Source organism: Rhinatrema bivittatum, chromosome 1 (genome assembly GCF_901001135.1).
Source record: "Rhinatrema bivittatum chromosome 1, aRhiBiv1.1, whole genome shotgun sequence".
In the NCBI taxonomy this organism is placed as follows: domain Eukaryota; kingdom Metazoa; phylum Chordata; class Amphibia; order Gymnophiona; family Rhinatrematidae; genus Rhinatrema; species Rhinatrema bivittatum.
Window position 1 is genome coordinate 689081943 of NC_042615.1, and position 23000 is coordinate 689104942.

At 44.9% G+C, this 23000-nt stretch overlaps 1 protein-coding gene across 2 annotated transcripts in view; it reads right to left on the reverse strand.

Annotated features, from left to right (window-relative positions):
- The window catches only part of FAM169A (family with sequence similarity 169 member A), a 244678-nt gene that overhangs the window by 61648 nt on the left and 160030 nt on the right, over positions 1 to 23000 (reverse strand). For both annotated transcript variants that reach the window (XM_029575050.1, XM_029575058.1), the window contains exons 8-10: positions 22817 to 22935; positions 15252 to 15306; positions 6827 to 6977 (exon numbers count right to left, since the gene is read on the reverse strand). In XM_029575050.1, coding sequence (XP_029430910.1) covers positions 6827 to 6977; positions 15252 to 15306; positions 22817 to 22935 — 325 coding nt within the window. The remainder of the gene's footprint in view (positions 1 to 6826; positions 6978 to 15251; positions 15307 to 22816; positions 22936 to 23000) is intronic.

A 23000-nucleotide genomic window follows, 5' to 3' on the forward strand; every position in this document is an offset into this window, starting at 1 on the left:
TCTTCCTTGCACCATCATCTCATCCACGCATTGAGAATCCAGAGCTCTGCCTGCCTGTGGGGACCTGCACATGGAACAAGGAGCATGTCAGAGAATGCTACCCTGGAGGTTCTGGTTTTCAGCTTTATACCTAACAGCCTAAATTTGGCTTCTAGAACCTCCCTCCACATTTTTCTAAGTCAGTGGTGCCCACTTTTACCACAACAGCCGGCTCCTCCCCAGCACTATCTAAAATCCTATCCAGGTGACGTATGAGGTCCACCACCTTCGCACCAGGTAGGCAGGCGTATTACCAGGTGAGCCTCACGCCCACCAGCCACCCAGCTATCTACATTCCTAATAATTGAATCACCAACTATGACGGCTGACCTAACCCTTCCATCCTGGACAGTAGCCCTGAGAGACAAATCCTCTGTATGAGAGGACAATGCATCACCTGGAGAGCAGGTCCTTGCTACAGGATCATTTCCTGCTGCACCAAATTGATGCACTCCGACTAGGAGGCCTTCCTTCTCCAAGGCAGCACCAGGGCTGCCAGACTAGAGTTAGGAATTGATTACTATGTCCCTGAAGGTCTCATCTATATACCTCTCTGTCTGCCTCAACTCCTCCAGGTCTGCCACTCTAGCCTCCAGAGACTGGACTCGTTCTCCGAGAGACAGGAGGTCTTTGCACCAACTGCGCACATATAACCTGGCATATAAAAAATGTGATACTCAATGTAAAAGACTGGAAGGCCCCCCCCCCCTCCCCTCTTGCTCCTGGACTGCTGCCTTCATCTTAATTTTGTTCAGTTCCTAGATAAGTTTAGGTTGCTATGGGAATAGGGATGCAAACAATTTGAGTCCTTTAAATGTATTAGTGTATTCACTATTTATCTGGTAGTGACTTACAAGGGGATGATTAAACTTTTGATAAGGCCTGGGACAATCTTGTGTTTAAGTTAAAAGGCTGATTTTTTTTTTTTTTTAATTTATGTGAAATTGTCTCCTACCTATAAATCAAAGGATGAGCTAGGGGTGGGTGGGAGGGAGGGAAATCAAAACACCCAAAACTCCTGGCTTCTGCCTTTCTTCTGACTAGGTATTTAATACAGACACACAAACTCATGGCTTCTGCCTGCCTTCTGACACACAAACACACTAAAGAATATGCCCCAATAGTTTAATTCTCCCCAAATCTTTTTAAGTTCTAAAATTTCCCAAAGCAGTACTTACCGATTTTCTTCAGTCACCAGCAAGGTACTCCCACAAGATCTAATATGATACTACCAATCAGCTCACAAGAAATGTACTTAATTTGTTCTATTTGCAGAAAAAATAGAATGAGCTGATTCACTTGCTCTCACTCCTTGTTCTGGTATCAACCAGTATTTTTCTCTTATACTGAAAATTGTATTACCTTAAATATCTACTATGGTATTACTAATTAAAAATGTACTTGATTCTGCAGTAATTAAATTTATCTAAATTACTTTTTTGTGATACTCTGCCAACCAATGTCCACCCCCTACCTTAGTGGGTTAGTCTATAAAGTTAGAAGTGAATGCAGGGTGCTCCTTCCTTCTACTCTTCCTTTCTAAAACTAAGTAGAAAAAATGCCTAAGAAACAAAAAAAGCAATGAAAAAAAAAATCAAAAGATTAAAAAGTTATTAATAATTATCTGCCTTCAAAGTAAGGTCTCCTCAGTTGAATTCTGCCAGAAATCTTACTTGTAGTAGCAAGGCTGATGCTAGCTGTGCAACCAATTATTGTGCTGCCCCCCCCCCCCGCCGTTCATTCATTCTCTGTCTCAGGACCACAAAAAAACACACCCAGCTCCCTTCAGTAATAGAAACTTTAAAAAATTGACACCCTTACCCCCCCCCCCCCCCCCCCAAACTCATGGCTGGTGCAAGGGTATTAGGTGCCCTAGGCAAACCTTATAATATAGCCTTGCTCAACGCCCCCCGCTCCATTCCACACACACAGTTAAAGAATTAAGCATTTATATTATAAATAAAAAATATCAAAGTACAGTATTCTGAGGTAAAAATATCACTTACATTATATTTACATGCACTGATTTGATGCCAACTAGAAATCCCTGCAAAAAAGACATTTGGAATGCATATGGTATTAGGCCAATTGTGATGCGTGTTGGGTGTGGGCTTGACCCTCTGAAAGCCCATATACTAATACGCTTCCTATTAGAAAAATGTCTCACCTCAGTCACCCATGTAGAACATATACAGACACTCACCAAATACAGAATAGAGCAACCATAAAGTAGAAATACAAATGCACAGATAAATTCTGAAATGGAAACCACAAGAAGCCACTATCTATGCAGTGCAACAATGAAAAAAAAAACGATCACCATTCCTCAAACATCAAACTATAAAATGAAGAAATAAAAGTCATAATCATAATACTAAAAATATACTAATATTATTTAAAAACGAATGAATTAAAGATCAAATAATTAAAAACTCATTTACAAGTTTTGTTTTGTTTTTAAACGTCCCAAAAACCAATAAAATATTTCAAAACAGCAGACATAGCAAATAACACCTGAAAAATAAAACTAAAAAGGATTTTATAAATTCACGCTCTCCATACCTGGGAACTTTTGATTTCCAGATTCTTTGAAATTGTCATGGATTATCAGGCAGAGAGTAAATGGGGTAGTTGTGCACACACATACTCCCTCTCATACACACACATGCTTTTTCTCACTCCCCCCACATACTTTCACTCTCCCAGATACAAGCACACATGCTCTCTCTCACATAAGCTCTCTCTCATTCACTTCCCTTGACTTAGCAGGCAGCAGCAGCAGCAGAGTCTCCTTCTTCTGCCCCTGTGGCCAACGAAACGACTTCGGGCCATGGGGCACTGAATTACTTCCTGCAGGGTGTGTGCCTCTTCCTCCTCAGCAGCGCGACACCGCCGAAACAGACAGTGTGGTCAGTGCTGTCTTAGTAAGAGGAAAAGCAGCGCAGCCCTGCTGGTAATGCTGCTGATTCTGGCCAGGTTGCGCTGGTTCTCCACTTAAGGCAGCGCTGACCACACTGTCGATTTCGGAGGGGCTGCGCTGCTTTTTCTTGGCAGCACTGACCTTTTTCTTCTGCTGCCGGTGGGAATGGGTCCACCAGCGGGCACCATGGGCCTTCTCTTCTTCCAGTGCTGGTAGGATCGGATCCACCAGCAGCAGCACGAACATCCTTTTTCCGTCACCGGTGGGATTGGGTCCACTGGTGGAAGCATGGGCCTCTTCCTGCTCCTGACACCGCCCCCACTGAGTGTGCTGCCCTGTGCACTTGCACAGTTTGTACACCTGATGGCGCTGAACCTGTGCTGTAGTTTAGCCCCACCAATAAAGGATGAGGAGGAAGGTACCCCTCCCGTCAAACATCATTGCAAGATGTGGGGATTGGGTATATAAGACACCTTTCTCCTGCCCTCCTTAGAAATCATCAAAGCATGTGAAGGGGAGGGACGTCCACCCTCTCCCCTAGAAATCATCATGGGTAGGAGGGAAGTACCCCCTTTTCCCCCTACAAATAATCATGAGGAACAAGGGAAATATCCCCCTTTCCCCCTGAAATCAGAAGGCATGAGGGCCCCAGACCAGATCATCTCCTTTCCATCTGGATTCCCCTCATCTTAGGACCTACAGCCGCTATGCTCCTTCTTCAGCTGGGTCTGCAGTATAGAACAAAACTCAGCTCAGGGCTGGAGGTGGAACCTGTGCTCACAGGCCGTGTTGAAATCCCGCCCCTACCACAGGTTTCTCTGGTAACAGGAAGTCAGTGCAAGAGAAGGGTATGTGCCTGCTCCAGCTCCACGTTGACTTCTGCTCAATAATCGCAGGCTCAGCTGAAGAAGGAGCTCAGTGGCTGCAGGCCCAGATGCTGGCATGGCACTGGTGGTGGTGACACTACACCACCTATTAAACTGTGGCACTGGAGGCAGTTGCCTACATTGCCTATATCAAAATCCAGGCCTATTATTGGCCTGAATGATTCTTTTAGTGTCCTTTGTATTACAGCTAGATAGTAAGTGGCCTTGGAGCTTTTTCTCAAAACAAAGATGTGCTATTTTTTAAATCAGAATAACAACCCATGGTAAGAGGAAGAAATTCCTGACACTGCCCCACAGAGTTATTCAATTGGGAGCTGATTTCTTTCTTAAAATTTCCAGTTAAATCATGACTTCCAGCAGGTTCAATTTACCTTTTATGATTTGGTTCAGTTAGAGGGGTTTCTGGCAGGCAAGTCAATACCCTTATAATGATTGCGGTTAATTATGAAATTATAGTGCCTGACCAGCTTTTTTGTTTCAGAGGTTAAGTGGCGCCCATCCAGGGATTTGAAATACTGTCTTTTTTTCTGTTTCTTCTTGCTCTGATCCTCCCCTCCTTCAATTGAGAACTAAATGTGCCGTAAGGAGATAGCCCAAGGAAGTGGTGAAGACCAAAACTGTGAAGGATTTCAAAGGGGCGTGGGTTAAACACTGTGGATCCATAAAGCCTGGAGGATGGGAATGAAGAGAAGAGATGGCTTGCGGGAATGTCGGCTACTACCCTGGTGATTAATACTCTTATTCAATAAAAGTTCACATGGTTAATGCGACTCCAACATTGCTCTATGCTTCAACGGCAAGAGGAAATGTGGAAAAGAGGATTTGCATTCAGGCAACAACCAACAAGGTAGCACAGTCTGGGTAAACAAGTAAGTGTGGGAGTAGCTTGCTTATTGCGGCGGTTACTATCCCTAACAAATTAAGGGGCAGATTTTAAAAGGTACGCATGTGGCCTACATTTGTGTGCGCTACCTGGCGCGCACAAATGTACGCCCGATTGTATAACATGCGCATGCAGCTGCGTGCATGTTATAAAATCAGGGGTCGGCGGGCACAAAGGGGTGCATACTAGTGCACCTTGCGCACGCTGAGCCCTCGGGGAGACCAGCTGGCTTTCCCCGTTCCCTCCCCCCCACCTTCCCCTCCCTTCCCCTACCTGTCCCGCCGCCCCAGCCTGAAAAAAAACCCCCGTACCTATATTTCACAAGTTACGCCTGCCGGCCGGCTGTCAACACACAATCCCTGGCTCAGCGGCCGTGGAGAGGCCTCTGTCCACGCCCCACCCCACCCCCATTTTTCAAACCCCGGAACTTACACGCGTCCCAGGGCCTTTTGAAAATAGGCCCGGCACGCGTAGGGCTTTGAAAATCTGCCCCTAAACCTGATACTTCACTTTGAATGCATATCCAGCGCAGCTCACTGCTTCAACGGCAGGGGGGAATGAAGAAATAGGATTTACATCCAGACATCATCTAACAAGGCATTGATCTGAGCAGTATGAGTATACAAACATCGGGGTAACTTGCTCGATACGACGGTTACTACCCTCAAACGTTAAGCCTTATACTTCACTTTGATGCAGCTCCAACACTGTTCTCTGCATCAATGGCAGGGGTGGAAGGAAATTAGAATAAAAAAGTTACCAATAAGGGCTCTGAACTCAGCGGTTGGAGTAACAGATAAGTATGAGAAAATAAGAAAGCTTGCTGGGCAGACTGGATGGGCCTATTGGTCTTCTTCTGCCGTCATTTCTATGTTTAACCACTGAAAGCATCCAATATGAATCATAATAGCCAAGAAGTATGCAGACAGGCCAAAACACTGTCATAGCTAAAGAAAAAATTTTGCCCAGATGAGAACTTTAAACTAGAAGTGAAGGATCCTTATTAAGATCTGCCTGTTTATAAGCTCTGTGTAAATAAACCAAGGCAGAGGGACAAAGCAGCAACTTTGGCTCATAAGCAGAAGACACGGACCGGTCAAGGGAAGTCCAGAAGTCAGCGGGGCCCCCACCATTGGATGACGGGGAAGCATTCTGAAATGGAGAAAATGCTGAAACTGGCATATAACCTTGGTCCAGACATGGCAGGACCTCCCCCCCCCCCCCTCAAAGAAAAGGGGAGGGGGAAAAGACCTACAATGCAGCAAAGACCCTCCACCCACTACATGATTATGCATGAGCTTATGCATGTTTATCAGCTGGAAAGTATAAGGAGGGGGGCACAAATATGGAGAAAGGGGCATGGATCAGATGCAGCCCAGGCATCCCCTATTGAGAAGGGAGAAGACGAGACATGGCCAGGAGCCCAGAGAGAGGAAACGCCCTGCCTGGGGTCGGATGGTGGGGCAGAGTCTGAGGTGGTGAGGAGCCGAGAGCAGCCCAGCAGCTCTGCCAGTACCAGACCCGAAAGCAAGCCTACTTCCCTGATGGTTCTTCAGATCTCCAGCCAGAGCCTGCTTCAGAGGTAAACAGAGGGAAATCACCTGAAGTTGAGACCGGGGAAAGTTAGCCATAAGTATTAATATATTAGGCAGGCTAAGGTTTATGGCATGTTTGAAACCACGCCTGGTACAGAACCTTCTTTAGGGTAAACTGGTGCTTAGTAGTCAGGGTGTTAGAGACATGTATTGTTGTTATCTTCTAAATGCTAATCCTGCCAAATCTGATAAATAGAAGTCTAATTCTGTGGAGAACACGTTGCCTCCTCCTGAATTTAGGATTGTGAGGTGAAATGGGAGGACAACTGGAAGTGTTCTGAGGCAGACAGGTTCCTGCACCACTAAAACTTACAGTGCTGCATACATTCTTTTTTGCACTTTAGATATAAATATTTCATTTTCATTTCTATATGTGATGCACTTTTTTGTCAGTGTTTTGGCAAAAATTGTGATAAATAAAAAATAATAATAATAAGTTATTAGAGATGTTTGAAAATTACCCTCTCAAAGTGCAGATGCCCTGGTAAACATCTTGCTGTACCTGTCTATTAAATCAATAGAAGATGACTTGGGAATGCCGGCATCTTCCAGAGGAGAGATCACCTGCTTGGGTTCTGGAAGCTTCTTGCTTATGGTCAGACGCTTCAAGTGACTGCTTCGTGTGCGAGTTGAAACAGGAGTAGCATCGGAGCCTGAAGAAAGAACAAATGTAACTTATTTATTTTAAAATATTTATTACCCGCCCTTTCTACAATCAGGGTGGGGTACAATAAAACATACATAATAAGTTACACATACATAAAAGATAAAGTAAAATTCACTAAAATATAAAACAAAAATAAAATAAAATACAAAAATTGCAATATTGGTTAAATCAGTACTCTGCCAGTATATACAAATCAAGGGAGGTCTGGGATAATTATTTATTGTCTGCCTGATTAGGGAAAGCTTTCTTAAATAAGTATGTTTTTAAGGCTTTTCTGAAGAAGGGTTTTCATTGAGGTTTCTTAGTTCCTTAGGAGAGGACCTGCAGAGGAAAATGTGCCTTCTCGAGTCTCTTCCAGATGAACTACTCTAGGGGAAGAAACATAGAGAAGCACCTGGGAGGAGGATCTTAGTGATCTAGGAGGAGTATGGATTTTAAGGAGAGATTCGATCCAGAGAGAGTGGACATTGTGAATAGAAGAATGTATAATTGTGGCCAACTTGTATTGGATTTGGTATATAATATCGAGCCAGTGAAGAGATTCCAATACAGGGGTGATATGTTCACGGATTGGAGTTCCTGCAGAAGCCTAGCTGCTGAATTCTCTATAATCTGTAGTGGCCGGGTAGTATGGGCGGGCAGACTGATTAAAAGTGAGTTACAATGGTTAATGCTAGAGAATAAAAGATATTGTAGAACAGGGCGGAAATCAGTTGAGGTGAAAAGAGGTTTTAGATGTCCAAGAAGTCTTAATTTGTGAAAAGAAGATTGGGTGAGAAATTTTACATGGTCATGCACTGAAATGACGCCAAGATTACAAACTTTCCGAGTGAAAGGAATCATCCAATTATTAAATTGAAAACTGTTGGGTATATTTTGAAGTCTAAGCATCTTTCTATTTGTGTTGCCTGTCATATTAGGGCTTCTCAGCCTGACCTGGCTTCTAACCTGTGTCAGAGCTGTTCAGACGCTCAGGGAGTTGTCTTCCTTGGATTTTGCTAAACCTGGCTCCTCCCATTCTGATGATGGGTTGGTCACGGCCTTGACTGGAGGGATGCCAGTCCTTGGTTCTCCCTTGACTGGCTCCTCCGCAGGCGAGGGCAGTTCTGTGGGGCCAGCTCCAGTTCCTTCTGGGCTTGGTTTGGATCCGGCTGCTTTTTCTTGGGTGGAATTTTTTCAAGGCTTACAAGGTTTTCCTCAAGCACAGTCCTCCACTTCCCCCATTCCTGTCCGGTCGGACCCTTATCCGGTGGCTCTTCCCTCTTCCAGTCCCATGCTTAAGCGTTGGAGCTCGCCTCTGATCCCTGTGGGTGTTCCTGACAGGAATCTGGATGGCACTGATGAGGTTGATCCTGATTCCCTGGAAGATGAGGAAATTCCTCAAGGACTGGAATAGAACCGTATCGCACCATGTTGCGGTTCTTTCATAGAGATGAACTGCCGGCCCTAATTTCCCAGACCTTGAAACAGCTTGGGTGTTCCTGGTTCGGATGCCATGTCGGAGCCTATGAAGAATCCCATTTTGGTTTCCTTACGTAAAGCCTCTTATTTTTTCCCTGTGATGGATGCCATTCAGGAATGGATTGATCTGGAATGTGGAACACCCCAGAGGAAAATTTTAAAGGGGGTTGGACATTGGAAGGCCTAAAGTGGATGCACTGGTATGTGCTGTCTCTAAGTGGATGACTATCCCCGTAGAGGGAGAAGCATCCTTGAAGGATGTACATGTTAGAAGGATTGAGGCTATTCTTAAGTAAGCCTTTGAGGCAGTGGCGATGACTTTACATATTGCTTTCTGTTGCACCCTAGTGGCGCAATTTTGTCTGCTTCTCTCTCAGGAGGTTGATGAGTCTGGAGGGAATTCCAGAGCGATTATGGAGCCTGCTGCTGCCTTTTTAGCAGACGCAGGCTGTGATTTGGTCCGTATCTCAGCCAGAGGAGTGGCTTTGGTGACAGCGGCCAGGCGTCAACTCTGGTTGTGAAACTGATCAGCTGATGCAGACTCCAAATCTAATCTTACCAAGAGGTCCTTTAAAGGCTTGTACTTGTTTGGGAGCAAGTTTGGAGAAACTGGCCACAAAGTGGAATAAATCTCTGATTCCTCAGTTGCTGGAAGATAAGAAGCAGTTACAGCGCCCCTTTGGTATGAAGGATTGTCTCCGGGGTTCCAAGCGATTTTGTCCCTACAGAGGGTCGACCTTTCAGCGGTCTCAGCCTTTCTGTCCTTAACAGCCCAAGAGAGGAGCGGGCTCAGGTGGCGGACCTTCCTGAGCTCCCCAATGAAGGTTTGCGAACCCACCTTCAGGAACAAGAGATAGGGGGACCTCTCTCTCTTATTGGAAATGGGTTGGACCAGTGGGTCCTGAAGGTGATATGAGAAGGATATGTGCTGGAATTTTGCCGTATTCCTCGGGATGTGTTCATTGTGTCTCCCTTGCCACTCCCCGCAGAAGCAGGCAGTGGAGTTACGCTTCAAAGGCTCCTCAGGCTGAGGGCTGTGGTTCCGGTGCCCACGCTTCATGTGAAAGTATGGGGCAATATTTCATTAATTTTGTTGTGCCCAAGAAGAAGAGCTCCTTTCGTCCCATCCTGGATCTCAAGAAGGTCAACCGTCATTTGAAGGTGACTCATTTTTGCATGGAAACCTTATACTTTGTGATAATGGTGGTACAGTCGGGGGAATTTCTGACCTCCCTGGATCTGTCAGAGGCTTACCTTCATATCACCATCCGATTGGAACACCAACGCTTTCTTCGCTTTGCAATGTTGGGGCCACCACTCCCAGAACATTTTCCAAGGTTATGGTAATCATAGCGGCAGCCTTGCGAATAGAATAGATCCTGGTGCACCTGTATTTGGATGACTGGCTGATTTGAGCCAAGTCTCAGGAAGAGAGCCACCTGGTGACACACAAGGTGATCTCCTTATTGCAGGATCTTGGTTTGGTGGTGAACCTGACCAAGAGCAATCTTCAGCCATCCCAGTCATCAGAGTATCTGGGGGTCCAGTTCGACATGGGGCAGGAAAGAGTTTTCCTACCAGAAGTTCGGATTCAGAAGTTGATGTTTCAAGTGCGTCAGTTGGTGAACATTGTACGCCTGACAGTGAGGTCCTATCTACAGGTGGTAGACTTGATGGCAGCAACCCTGGAAGTGGTGCTGTGGGCGAGGGTGCATATGTGTCCTCTTTAGCACTCTCTGTTGTCTTGTTGGAACCCTCAGTCTCAGGAATATGCAGTTCGGCTTCATTTGGTGTTGGAAATCTGCTTTTGCCTCCAGTGATGATTGCAGGAGGATCATCTGAGAAAGGGAGTTCCCTTGTTCTCTATGACCTGGTTGTTACTCACGACAGATGCAAGTCTCCACGGCTGGGGGGCTCACTTTCTGGAGTTAATGGCCCAAGGGCATTGGAATGCTGAAGAATCCCGCTGGAACATCAGTCGCCTGGAAGCCTATGTGGTATGGCTGGCATGCTTGCAGGGAAAGACAATGTAAGAGCAGACTTTCTCAGCAGAGAGTCTGGACCCAGGAGAGTGGGTGTTGTCAGCCGAGGCATTTCAGCTGATTGTGGATCACTGAGGCCTACCGTTCCTAGACCTGCTGGCGACTTCTTGCAATATGAAGGTTCTTCGCTTCTACAGTCGCAGGAGAGATCCATGATCCCTGGGAATAAACACTCTCATACAGGTCTAGCCAGAAAACAGATTGCTTTATGCCTGTCCTCTGTGGCCCTTGCTGGGCAGGATAAATCACAAGATTGAAGGCCACAGGGCTAGTACTCCTGGTGGCACCGGACTGGCCCAGGCATCCATGGTATGCAGATCTGTGAAGACTCCTGGTGGAGACTCTTCTTCACCTTCCGTTGCATATGGATCTGTTACAGCAGGGACGGGTTCTTCACAAGGATCAGATTCTGTTCTGTCCTACAGTTTGGCCCTTGAGAGGGCTCGCCTATTGAAGCGTGGTTATTCCTCTGTGGCGATTGCCATCTTACTCCACATTCACAAGTTCTCCACTTCCTTGGTTTATGTGCGGGTTTGGAGAGTTTTTGAGGCCTAGTGTGAGGAGCGGGGTCGTCTTCTCGTTCAGTTAAGATCCCACTCATTCTGGATTTTTTGCAGGATGGGTTGAATAAAGGACTGGCCCTTAATTCCTTGAAGGTGCAGGTTGTAGCTCTTATCTGTTTCATAGGCATGGTGAGTGGTGGTTCATTGTCTCACCCTGATGTGATCCATTTTTTGAAGGGAGTGAAGCATCTAAGGCCTCCCTTGAGGTTACTGGTTCCCTTGTGGAGTCTTAACTTGGTGCTGGATTTTTTTTTTTTAGCAGGCCCTATGTTCCGACCACTGCGTAACCTTTCCTTGCAGTTCTTAACTTTGAAGACTGTGTTCCTGGTGGTTATATGTTCAGTGCCTCAACTTTCTGCACTGCAGGCCTTGTCTTGCTGGGAGCCATTTCTTTGGGTGACTCTGGGGGCGTTACAGCTGCGTACTGTTCTATCCTTCTTGCCCAAGGTAATCTCAGACTTTCATTTGAATCAGTCCATCTCCTTGCCATCCCTGGATAAGGTCAGGGGTGTAAGGGAGTATCAGTTCTTAAGCTCCTTGGATGGCAAGGGACTTGTCGTGTGGTATCTGGAGGTTTCTGAACCTTTTCAAAAGATGGATCGCCTGTTTGTTCGCCATGGTGGGAGTGAGCAGGGCGCTTTGGCTTCGCGGATTACCATGGCTTGTTGGATTAAGGAGGAAATCATGGCTATGTATGTGGATGCAGAAAAGCTGTTGCCTATTCAGGTTAGGGCTCATTCCACTAAGGCTCAGGCAGTGTCATGGGCGAAGGTCAGTTTGTCGTCGTCCGTCGATATCTGCAGAGCTGCGACGTGGTCCTCCTTACACGCTTTTTCCAGGTTTTATCATCTAGATGTGCAGGCCTGGTGGATGCAGCCTTTGCACGTGTGGTGTTGACTGGATAGTAGGCAGCCTTCCACCCTGTTGGGGAGTAGCTTTGGTACATCCCACTGGTCCTTAATCCATCTGTCTGCATGCTATGAAATGGAGAAATTACTTACCTGATAATTTCGGTTTCCTTAGTGTAGACAGATGGACTCAGTTTCCCACCCTCAGCTGTCACAAGAGTGTGTCAGTAGACCTCCTGTGGGGATACAGATACCAAGGGATTACTGGTAAGTGTTCATCCAGTCCGTAGCTTGGTGTACCTAGAATCTTACGTGAGTTCAGTGTTTTTGTTGGTTGAGTACAGATCTGGTTGCCTGTTTTTAATCATGCTTTCTTGGGCTAACAGGGAAAACAATAGGGTTGGAAACCCCCAAAAACTTGAGCCCAAAACATTCCCTAAAACTAAATCTGAAAAACCCAAACCATGAACAACAACTGCCCAAATACCCTGAAAGGCAAACCAACTTGAACCACTAGTTGGCAAAAAAACAGTATTTCAGCAGTGATGGGGAAAGTCTTTGGACTGATCTGTGGTATTACAGGAACGAAAATTTGCAGGTAAGAACCAACTTTCCTTTCCTGAACATACCTAGATCAGCCAGACAAGTGGGATGTACCAAAGCACCCCTAGACTGGGCAGGAACCCGAAAGACCCGCACGCAGAACACTCTCACCAAAGAACGCTTATTCCTGTGCCCTCACGTCCATGCGGTAATGTCTGGTGAATGTATGCAATGAGGACCACACTGCAGCTCTCAAATCTCCTGAGGCGACAGCAACTAACATTCTACCCAGGAAGTGGCTAGCGATCTTGTGGAGTGCGCCTTCAGCCCCACTGGAACTTGACAGCCCTTAGAAATATAGGCCAAGCAAATAGCCGTTTTCAACCAATGGGAAATGGTAGCCTTAGAGGCCTTCTCTCCCTTCTTCCTGCCCCCATACAGGATAAAAAGGTGATCAGAGCGCCAGAACTATTTGACAGCTCCAAATAATGCAACAGAGTTTTACTTACATCCAAAAGATGCAGTTCCCTGCCCCTAGGGGAATCCTCAGACCACTCCAGAAAAGCCGGAAGGTCTACCGATTAACATGAAAGGACACCACCTTAGACTAAAAAGAGGGGACCATCCACAAGGAAACCCAGTCATCTGTAGAAAAGGATTCTTGCAAGACAGAGCCTGTAACTCCGAAAACTGTCTGGCCAAACAGAAGGCCACCATGAACAGTGCCTTCAGAATCAAAGCCTTCAGCGTTGCTTTCCTCAAAGGCTCAAACATAGCCCCACACAAAACTCGCAAGACCGAATTAAGGCTCCAAACTGGGCATAACTTCTGGAACATAAATCACAAATGCTTGATCTCTTAAAAAACGAACCACGTCCAGACACAAGGCCAAGAACCTCCCTTGCCATTTGCCCCTCAGAGAGCCCAAAGCTGACACCTGAACGCGAATGGAACTATAGGTGAGCCCCTTAGACAAGCCCTGTTACACAAATTCCAAGATGAGAGGAACCTCCACTGACAGGGGATGCACCTGTCTCCGAAGTCACCAAGACTCAAACGCCCTCCAGACCTGAATATACACCAAAGTGGCAGGTCAACGAGCCTGGAGAAAAGTGCAGATAACCTGCTCCGAATAACCTTCCAGGCGCAGCCACCACCTCTCAAAAGCCAAGCCGCGAGACAAAAGTGATCCTCTCAATCCGAAAATAAGGGCCCCTGACGCAACAACTTTGGTAGATGAGCATCCGAAGGGATCCTACCATCTTCAAATGCACCAGAACTGCAATCAACGGACACCATGGACACTCGGGTGCTACCAACAGCAAGGAACCAGGATGCGCTTCTATAATGCCTCATAATTTGACCGACCAGAAGCCAAGGAGTAAACACGTGCAGCAGGATCCCTGACAGCCAAGGGCACACTAGAGCATCCAGGCCCTCCAAACCGATCTCTCTTCTCTGACTGAGAAGCCTCTCTGTCTTTGCGCTGAACCGTGTTGTCATGAGGCCCATCTGGGGTACACCCCACCAGGCACAAATGTGGTTCTAAGCCTCATGGGACAACTCCCATTCCCCCGGGTCTAGTTGCTGCCTGCTGAGGAAGTCTGCCTGTACGTTTTCTGCCCCTGCGATATGCGAGGTTGCTATGCCCTCGAGATGGCGCTCTGCCAACATGAACAAATGCCATGCCTCCAGAGATACCGCCTGCCTATTCGTCCCACCTTGACAGTTGATTTACGCCACCATTGACGCATTGTCCGAAAACATGCAAACCTGCGTCTGTGGTGACCACCACCCAGGATGGGGATTTCAGGTCCATTCCCTTCATCAGATTGCGCTGAGACAGCCACCAATTGAGAGTAGACCTGGATTCTCGCAGCAGGGCAACGGCAGATGATATTACCCTGACAACAGAGCGTCTGCAGAGGTCTCATGTGTACAAACGCCCATGGAATCAAATCTAATGTGGATGCCATGTAACCGAGCAACTGAAAGTAATCACAAGCCATTGGCAACATAAGATGAAGCAGGTATGTCTTCCGACAAGAACACCCTGCCCTTCCTAGTATCGAATAGAGCCCCCAGATACTCCAAAGATTGGGTTGGAACCTGCTTGAAGCACGGGTAATTTGTGCGTGGACACGCCCGCATGTCCCTGGCCAATTAAGGAAGGATTTTCAATGCAAAATTATGCGCAAGACATTACCACTGTGCAGGGAGTATATATTCTGGCAATTCCACTGATTCCAGAATCACTACAAATTGAAAATCTATGAATGCTTTTGCATAATCTTAAATTAATTTGTTAAAATTATTCATGCCATTTCTTAAAGTACATTCTTAAGTACAGTACCAGCATGTGCACACTTTTTCCCACCTCATTTAAGTAAACTGTAGTCATGCTCTCTGCTGCCGTTCTCTATCACCAAGGTGATATGGAAGAGATGCTAAGGTACAATTTACAACCGCAAGAAAAAATGTATTTGTATTTCAAGGGGATGCATAGTCAACAATGTACTGGAAACACAAGCTGCACCATGAAGTGACACTGTACAATGAAAACGGGTTAACAGACTTTAGATTTCAAGAAAATCTACTCTCAGTCACAAGCCTGATATAAAGTCAGGCAAGACCAGCCTAACAGGTTAGGGGTCATGTCAAACTGCAGCTGAAAAGTCCGACATTTTTAGAATTTAGTCATGCTATTTAGTCATTTGGTTACTCCACTTATGGCAGCAAATAGTTTGGGATAGCCATTGGAATTTGAACTTCCACATGTAACAAATTTGGGAATATTTACTACCTTCAGAAGTGCTGGCATAGACATCCGTAGTATCTTTATCTTTCTGAGATTCAACCTAAATATAAAAAATATTTTCAAGTCACAAAAGTTACAGTACTAGAGCTTTTAATAAACACAAAAATATAAGCAAGTTTGCTTACCATAAACTGTGTTTTCCATAGATAGCAGGGAATTTAGCCATGCATAATGGGTGACGTCATCCGTGATGTCACGAAGGCGGAGCTTTCTCTCTAAGCTCGAAGAGCTTTGAAGTGCGCATGTGTTCGACTTCCCGCGCTCCTCGAGCTTCCCTTAGTTGGTTTTCCAAGCTAATGCAGGTGAAGGTGTTGTAAAGGAGTAAGGCTGTCCAGGGAGGTGGGAGGGAATGCATGGCTAAATTCCCTGCTATCTAAGGAAAACACCATTTACGGTAAGCAAACTTGCTTGTTTCCGTTGATAAGCAGGGCATTTAGCCATGCAAAATGGGAGTCCCAAGCTGATAGGTTGCAAATATATGTATGAGAAAAGCAACTTTTGAAGAAAAAATTGTTTTATTATTATTTATTTATTTATTTTTTGCAACCTGTGGAAATTGTGGACAGCCATCATGAGTTATAAACAGTTCGTAGAAACGCAGAACCTAATGAGGAATCTGCTGCAAACTGTTGGTCTAGACAACAGTGGGAAGTAAATGTATGAATAGAAGACCAGGTCGCTGCTCTGCAGATGTCTTGAATTGGTACTCCTTGGGTATGCACAATGGAAGCTGCAGTCACTTTGATTTGATGGGCCTTAACTGGTCTGTCAATAGATGTCGATTTCATAGAATAGCAGTTCTGGATACAAGCTGCTAGCCAATTAGAAAGAGTTCATTTCGAAACTGGTTGACCTGGATTGTTTGTGTTGAAGGAAACAAACAATTGTCATGATCGTCTGATTGTTTCAGTGATATTTTTGTAATAAGCTAAGGCTCTTTTACAATCTAAGGTATGAAGCAACCGTTGCCGATCGTCTGAATGTTGCTTCGGGCAAAAAAACGGCAAGGAGATTGTTTCATTCAAGTGAAAAGCAGAAACCACCTTTGGTAGAAAGGAAGGATGCGTGCGTAACATTATTTTATCATGATGAAATTGGAGATATGGAAAATTGATCATCAGTGCCTGAAGTTCGCTTACTCTTCTTGCAGAAGTGATAGCTACCAGGAAAAGGACTTTCCAGGTGAGAAATTTAAGTGTAGTAGTTGACACGGGTTCAAACAGTGGATTCATTAATGCTTCCAGGACTAAATTGATGTCCCATGGCACTATTGGTTTCTTAATAGGTGGGTATAAATGTAGTAAACCCTTCATAAATTTAGAAATTAAAGGATGAGAGGAGATGGTGCCATCTTTCCCTGAAAGATGGTAAACTGCAATAGCACTAAGGTGAACTATAATGGATGTGACTGCTAGTCCTGAAAGAGATAAACTATGTAAATAATTGATGAGCGACGTGGGTGGACAAGAAAAGGGATCAAGCTTGTTTAATGTGCACTACGTCGAGTATTGCCTTCATTTGAAAGCATAGTTACATCTGGTGGAGGGTTTACTTGCTGCAACGAGAACATCCTTGACTTCAGAGGAAAGATTCAATGAGTGTAATATCTGCCATTCAATCTCCATGCTGTCAAATTTATTTATTTATTTATTTAGAACTTTTCTATACCGACGTTCATGAAAAGACATATCACATCGGTTTACATCAAACAAGGGATAGCCATGAACAATAGGTAGAAGTGGTTAAAATCCACCACTAATCAATAGCAATTGAATAACTGTAGAACGAACAAAAGCGAGTAACATGAAGAGAAGGGCTACATATGAAAACTTAAACAGGTCGGTTAATATGATGCCAAAGGCCCTTATGACAAGATGCTAAAGATCATTAAACTTGGTGCTGGAGAGGAGATGAAGGAAGCAAGGGATGTATTAAAGAGATATATAATGCTAAAGATCAATAGAATATGATGCTTAAGATCAATACGATGACATGAAGCTGAAGATCAATGTAGAATGATGCTAGGGAATAATCCAATATTCTGGAAAGGACCGGGCAGCCATTGCATCGGGTGGATTGCATCGGGTGGATTAAGGTTCCTTGGTCTTGAGAGAAGAGGAACGGGTCCTTTGTCAAAGGTACTGGGGGTTGAATGGATAGATTGAGAAGATAGGAATACCATGGCTGGTCTCGGCCACGCCGGCGCTATGAGGATTAAGTCTGCCGTGTCCACTATGCATTTCTGGATTGTGCGCGAGATTAGCGGAATGGGAGGAAAGGCATAAAGCAGACCCGTGTTCCGTGGGATTAGGAACGCATCCTGCGATGTCCTGTATCTGCTGGGAAGTAGAGAGCAGAAGTTTTTCACCTTTCGATGCAAAAAGGCCTATGTCTGGAGTGCCCCAGGAGGCAAAGATCTTGTGTGCTTCTATTTGACTCAGCGACCACTCGTGTGGATGAAAGACTCTGCTGAGTTTGTCTGCTCTGGTATTCGCAAGGCCTGGGAGGTAGGATGCTTGAAGGAAGATTTTGTTCTGTTCCGCCCACTCCCATATCTGAACCGCCTCCTTGCAAAGAGTCAAGGAACCAGATCCTCCTTGTTTGTTTATATAAAACACCGCTACTTGATTGTGCGGATCATCACAGATTTTTTCCGTAGCCATGTCTGAAACACTAGCAGGGAATATTTTATTGCTCTGAGTTCTAACAAATTTATTTGAAAGCTTTGTTCGTCTGAGGACCAAAGTCCCTGAGTTTGTAGATGGAGGAGATGCGCTCCCCATCCCTTTGTTGAAGCATCCGTAGTGAAAATGAGTTGGTGAGGGGGGTTCTGGAATGGGCTCCCCTCCTTCAAGACAAATGGTTGAATCTATCAACGGATGTCCTTCTTCATGGAGTTCGTGATCTGTACCCTGTGAGACAGTGGTTGAGTGAGTTGATTCCATTGAGGATGTTAGGCCCCATTGGAACAGTCTGATGTGAAGTCAAATGTTTTGAATGACATGTATCGCTGCGGCCATATGACCTAGAAATACCATAATGTGACGAGCCGGAACTGTTTTCTGACATAACAGAGTCAGAGCCAGAGTCCGCAAGATATGGATTCTTTCTGGAGGAAGAAAGGCCTTGGAAAGTGAGGTTTTTATGATTGCCCCTATGAATTGAATGTTCTGGGTTTTATAGGCAGAGGAGTGTGTGTTCTATGTGACTTCGTAGCAACTGGGCATCGCAAGATACGATTAACCAGTCGTCTAGATAAGGAAAAATATTTATGCCCTGTTTGCATAAGTGTGCCACAACAACAGCAAGTCATTTTGTGAAGACTCTCGGGGCTGAGGAGAGGCCAAAGGGAAGTACTTGGTACTGGTAGTGTTGGTTCTCCACTTGAAAACAGAGATATTTCCAACAGCGTTTGTGGATCGGGATGGGAGTATAAGCGTCCTTTAGATCGAGTGAGCACATCCAGTCATTTGTTTGGAGAAAAGGGAGGACCGTCTTGAGAGAGGTCATCTTGAACTTTTCTTTTACCATTTATTTGTTGAGTGCTCGAAGATCCAAAATAGGGCGAAGGCCTCCTGATTTTTTGGGGATGAGGAAGTATTGGGAATAGAAACCATTCTCCATTTGGTTGAAAGGCACCGGCCGGATAGCCTTCTGTTGAAGGAGAATTGAAATTTCCTTCAGGAGCGATGGAACTTGAACCAATGGAGTCTTTGGTTGAGTGAGATGAGGAAGCGTTGGGATTGAGTTGAAGCATAGACTGGAGCCCTGTGATATAATACTTAACACCCATTGGTCGGTGGTGATATGGGACCTTTGGGAATGGAATAAAGACAGTCTTCCTCCTGCAGGAACTGCTGTTGTGGCAGGTGAGCTTAAAAAGACTGTTTAGGTGGCTGTTGAGCAGTCTGAGGTTTTTGCGGCCTTTGGTTTGTCTGCCGTGGTCTTTGTCCTTGCGATTGAGATTGAGACTGTTGTTGTTGTTGGAAAGGTTGAGGCCTATAATTAGTTTGATGGGGCTGATAATATCGATATGGCCTCCAGTAATAATGGCCCCTTTTATATTGAGGAAAATAACGCCTGGACATAGATGGTGTGTCTAAGGGGGGGAGTCAAAGACTGAACTGCAATATTTTGCTCTTTAATTAGAGATACAGTCTCTTGTAATTTGCCTCCAAATAAATTGTCTGGCCTACATGGTAGATTAGCCAGACGGTCATGAACATAATCACGTATACTGCTGGCTGGAAGCCATGCGAGACATCTGGATGAGACCGAAGTTGCGGATGAATGTGATGAAGTATCAAAGGCTTCATACGAAGTGCGTAGTAAATGACGTAGACCTTCCTGCAAATCTAGAAATGGCTGAGGCAAGGCCGAGTCTCCTCGTGCAGTGTGTAGTAAAGGTTGTAGTTTTTGCGTACAGTTGAAAAGATATTGTATAATATAAAACTGGTGTTGATTAATGCGAGAATTCAGCATTGAATTCTGGTAAATCTTTTTTGCAAAATCATCCAAAAACCTATTGTCTTTTCCAGGAGGCGTATTAGAGTAAAGCCTGGTCTTTTTGGCTCTCTTCATCGCCGATTCTACAACTATTGAATTGTGAAGGATTTGCAGATTCGAATAGTAGGATGTCTTTTGCATTCTATATTTTAAATCCAGCTTTTTGGAAACCGGAGGTAGGAGGAGTGGGGTATCCCACACCTTGTCCATGAGGCCCTCTAGAATTTGATGTGAAGGGAGAGCAGTTGGTTCAGATGGAACATCCAAAATTTGCAAAATTCCCATTGCTTCCGATCTTGGGTCTGGAAGCTTGCGGGTCTCTATGTTAAGAGCTAAACCCAGCTTCTCCAAGAATTAAGCGTAAGTAAGATCTTCAGGAGGTGATGTTGGCTGAGGTAACTCTTGCGGAGGGTCTGAAGGGCTACCTGTTGAATTCCCTGGAGATGATGGGGAGAAAAAACTGGAGAAGTGGTATGCTTGGATGACACTGTAGAACTGGTATGTGTCAGAGAAGGTAGATTTGGAGGAGAAATACTCGGCGATGCAGGAACTTGAGGAACCTGTGGGAGAATATTTGGATCCGAAGGTAATCCCTGGAAAAAATTATGCAAAAGAGAAGTGATTTGAGTCATCGTTTCTTTAGCCATTAGGCGAGAAGGATGGTCAGATAGTCTTTTAGATTTTTTAAGATGTTTGACCGGTGTTTTAGATAGTGGAGATGATAATCTCTTTTTTGGATGCAGATGGGAAAGTATGTCCGGTGATGAGTCCCAATGACCAGTTGGTTCCTCGATTATAAGGTCTGATAATATCGAGGAAAGAGAGTGGGGATCCTCATATAAAGGTGCATAATGCTGTGGAGCAGATCTGGCTGAAATATGACGCTTCAGATAGAGGTGTAATATGTTTTGTCTTTGACGCTGACTTCTTTGGTTTTTCAGGCAGCTCTGGTGTTGATTTTGGGCTCTCTGGAGTCAGCTTCTTATGACCATGAGTGAGATGCATCATATTTTTATTAGATGCGTCGTAGTCTTCTTTGATGCATCGTGATGCATCGTGGCCTTTCTAGATGCGTCGTGATGCATCGTAGTCGACGCATGCGTTGATCGAGGCAGAGTAGGGTGATCCAATGCAGGTTTTCAATGGCGCATGCGTTGTGTCGGAAGCAATGCTCGACGTAATCTGCGTGGTAGATGACGTAGTGCGTGGCACACGGCCCTCTGACGCCAAATGCACGCGTCGAAAAGTCTAGGACCGAGGTTTTTGCTTACCCGGAGAGGACTTTGTTGATCTTTTACTCACTGGAGAAGGGGCATAGGAGTGCCTCAATTTCTCCATCTTTTCTGCCCTCTGTCTTCTGGCCCGCGGGGACATTTTCCCACAGTCCCTACATGTGGCCTGATCATGATCGGGACCGAGGCATATATAACAATAGTTATGGCCATCAGTTGCCGACACATGAGAAGTATTTAAATCCGGGACTTTTAGGCATCTTTTCTTCTTGTCTTTCATCGAATTTTGAAGTTTTTCCTCTGAGGTAGAGAGAGAGAGAGAGCTCTACACGTCCGTGCAGTGCCGCGGAAAACAAAAACTGAGGGAAGCTCGAAGAGCGTGGGAAGTCGTACACATGCGCACTTCAAAGCTCTTCGAGCTTAGAGAGAAAGCTCCGCCTTCGTGACATCACAGATGACATCACCCATTATGCATGGCTAAATGCCCTGCTTATCGACGGAAAATAATTCCTATGATGTAAAGATTTTAGCAGATTTCAGATAGATTTTTAAAAAAACCTTCACATTGCCAAAAGTCACTGAATATTCAACTCATGGGGTCCAGGTCTGCTTGGATTTCTAATTAGAATTACATTTTTAACTTGTGCACAGATTGTTCATGTCAGTCCCTCTACTTGTGTATCGCATCTGATAAATCTCAATTTTAATGAGGTTTTTCCAGTGAGGAGGAACTGCTCATGTAAAATGTCATTCTAACAGGAACAGTGAGCAGTTCTGATCTGAAAGTGATCAAGCAAATACATATTTTTGATTCAAACCTGCTAGGGTGGAAGGACATCCCTATATAAAATAAATTTGCTACCTAGCAAAATATTAATTTGCAGTCATCTGCTGTCCTCTTCTACAGCACAATACAAAATATTAGAGTTCTCATGATCCACAATCATCCACTCACAAGTCCAGAAGCTATAGCTTCTTGCTAATGCCCCATTTTTGTAATAAAACACTGGAACTTTAAGACCTGACACTTAATGTTAAATTCTCAGGAACAAATACACATAATTTCTTCAGATTGCCAGAGAAGACTGCCATTTCCCAGGTTACTTTTTCAAATACCATTCAGAAGCAAAGGATAAAAAAAAAAAAAGTTTTGACCAAGGCTGAAAAGGGGATTTCTAACTTACTTCCATATAAAAGCCCATAAAGGCCATATTTACTGCATCTCCCCCCATGTCTACACTTCTATCATCTCAAAGAATTAAATCAAGCTGTTAGGCAATCTCTTCCCCTTGCATTGGATCCTGTAACCCATTCACTTCACAATATTCTCTCAGTAACATTTCCATTACCTTGCCCAGTACTGCTGTAAGACTAACAGATCTATAGTTTTCCAGAACATTTCTCAACACTACTGAGCTTACTGAAGCAATGGACCCATAACAGTGCCTTTTCACCTCTTTCCTACTCATGACCTGTGTAAGAGGGCTCTGCTGGAGTCTCACTGGCTAATGATCCCTACTAAAAAGAACCAGCAAAAACAAAGATATTATAGCACATGAGATTTTGACACCACACAGATTCTCTCTTCAGATGGGATCTGTCTGGTCTTGAAAGCTCCTGCACTACCTCATCTTTTTTCTTAGCCCTTCAAAACATATCACAGCCTACTAAGACTTTAGTTGTATCCTGGACCAATGCAGGTACTAGAACTCTGCTGCCTCTAACAGGTAATCCTGGCACACTGCTCAGGGTAGAGATGAGAGAGAGATAACTGGGCTCTACCATGAATAGACACTGTGTGTGTATACCTACAGGCAGCTGGGTTACATTGGGCTGGCTCAGGATCACGTTCGGGGTGCTTTCTTCTTCGGTTGAAGAATGAAGCAAGCAATCGCTTGTGCCCACTAAAGATTCTCCACTTTCAGAAGCTCCTGCTCTTAGGAAAAATAACAACAAAATCAGGAAATATGCACTCAGGAACGAAACATTTCCAGCT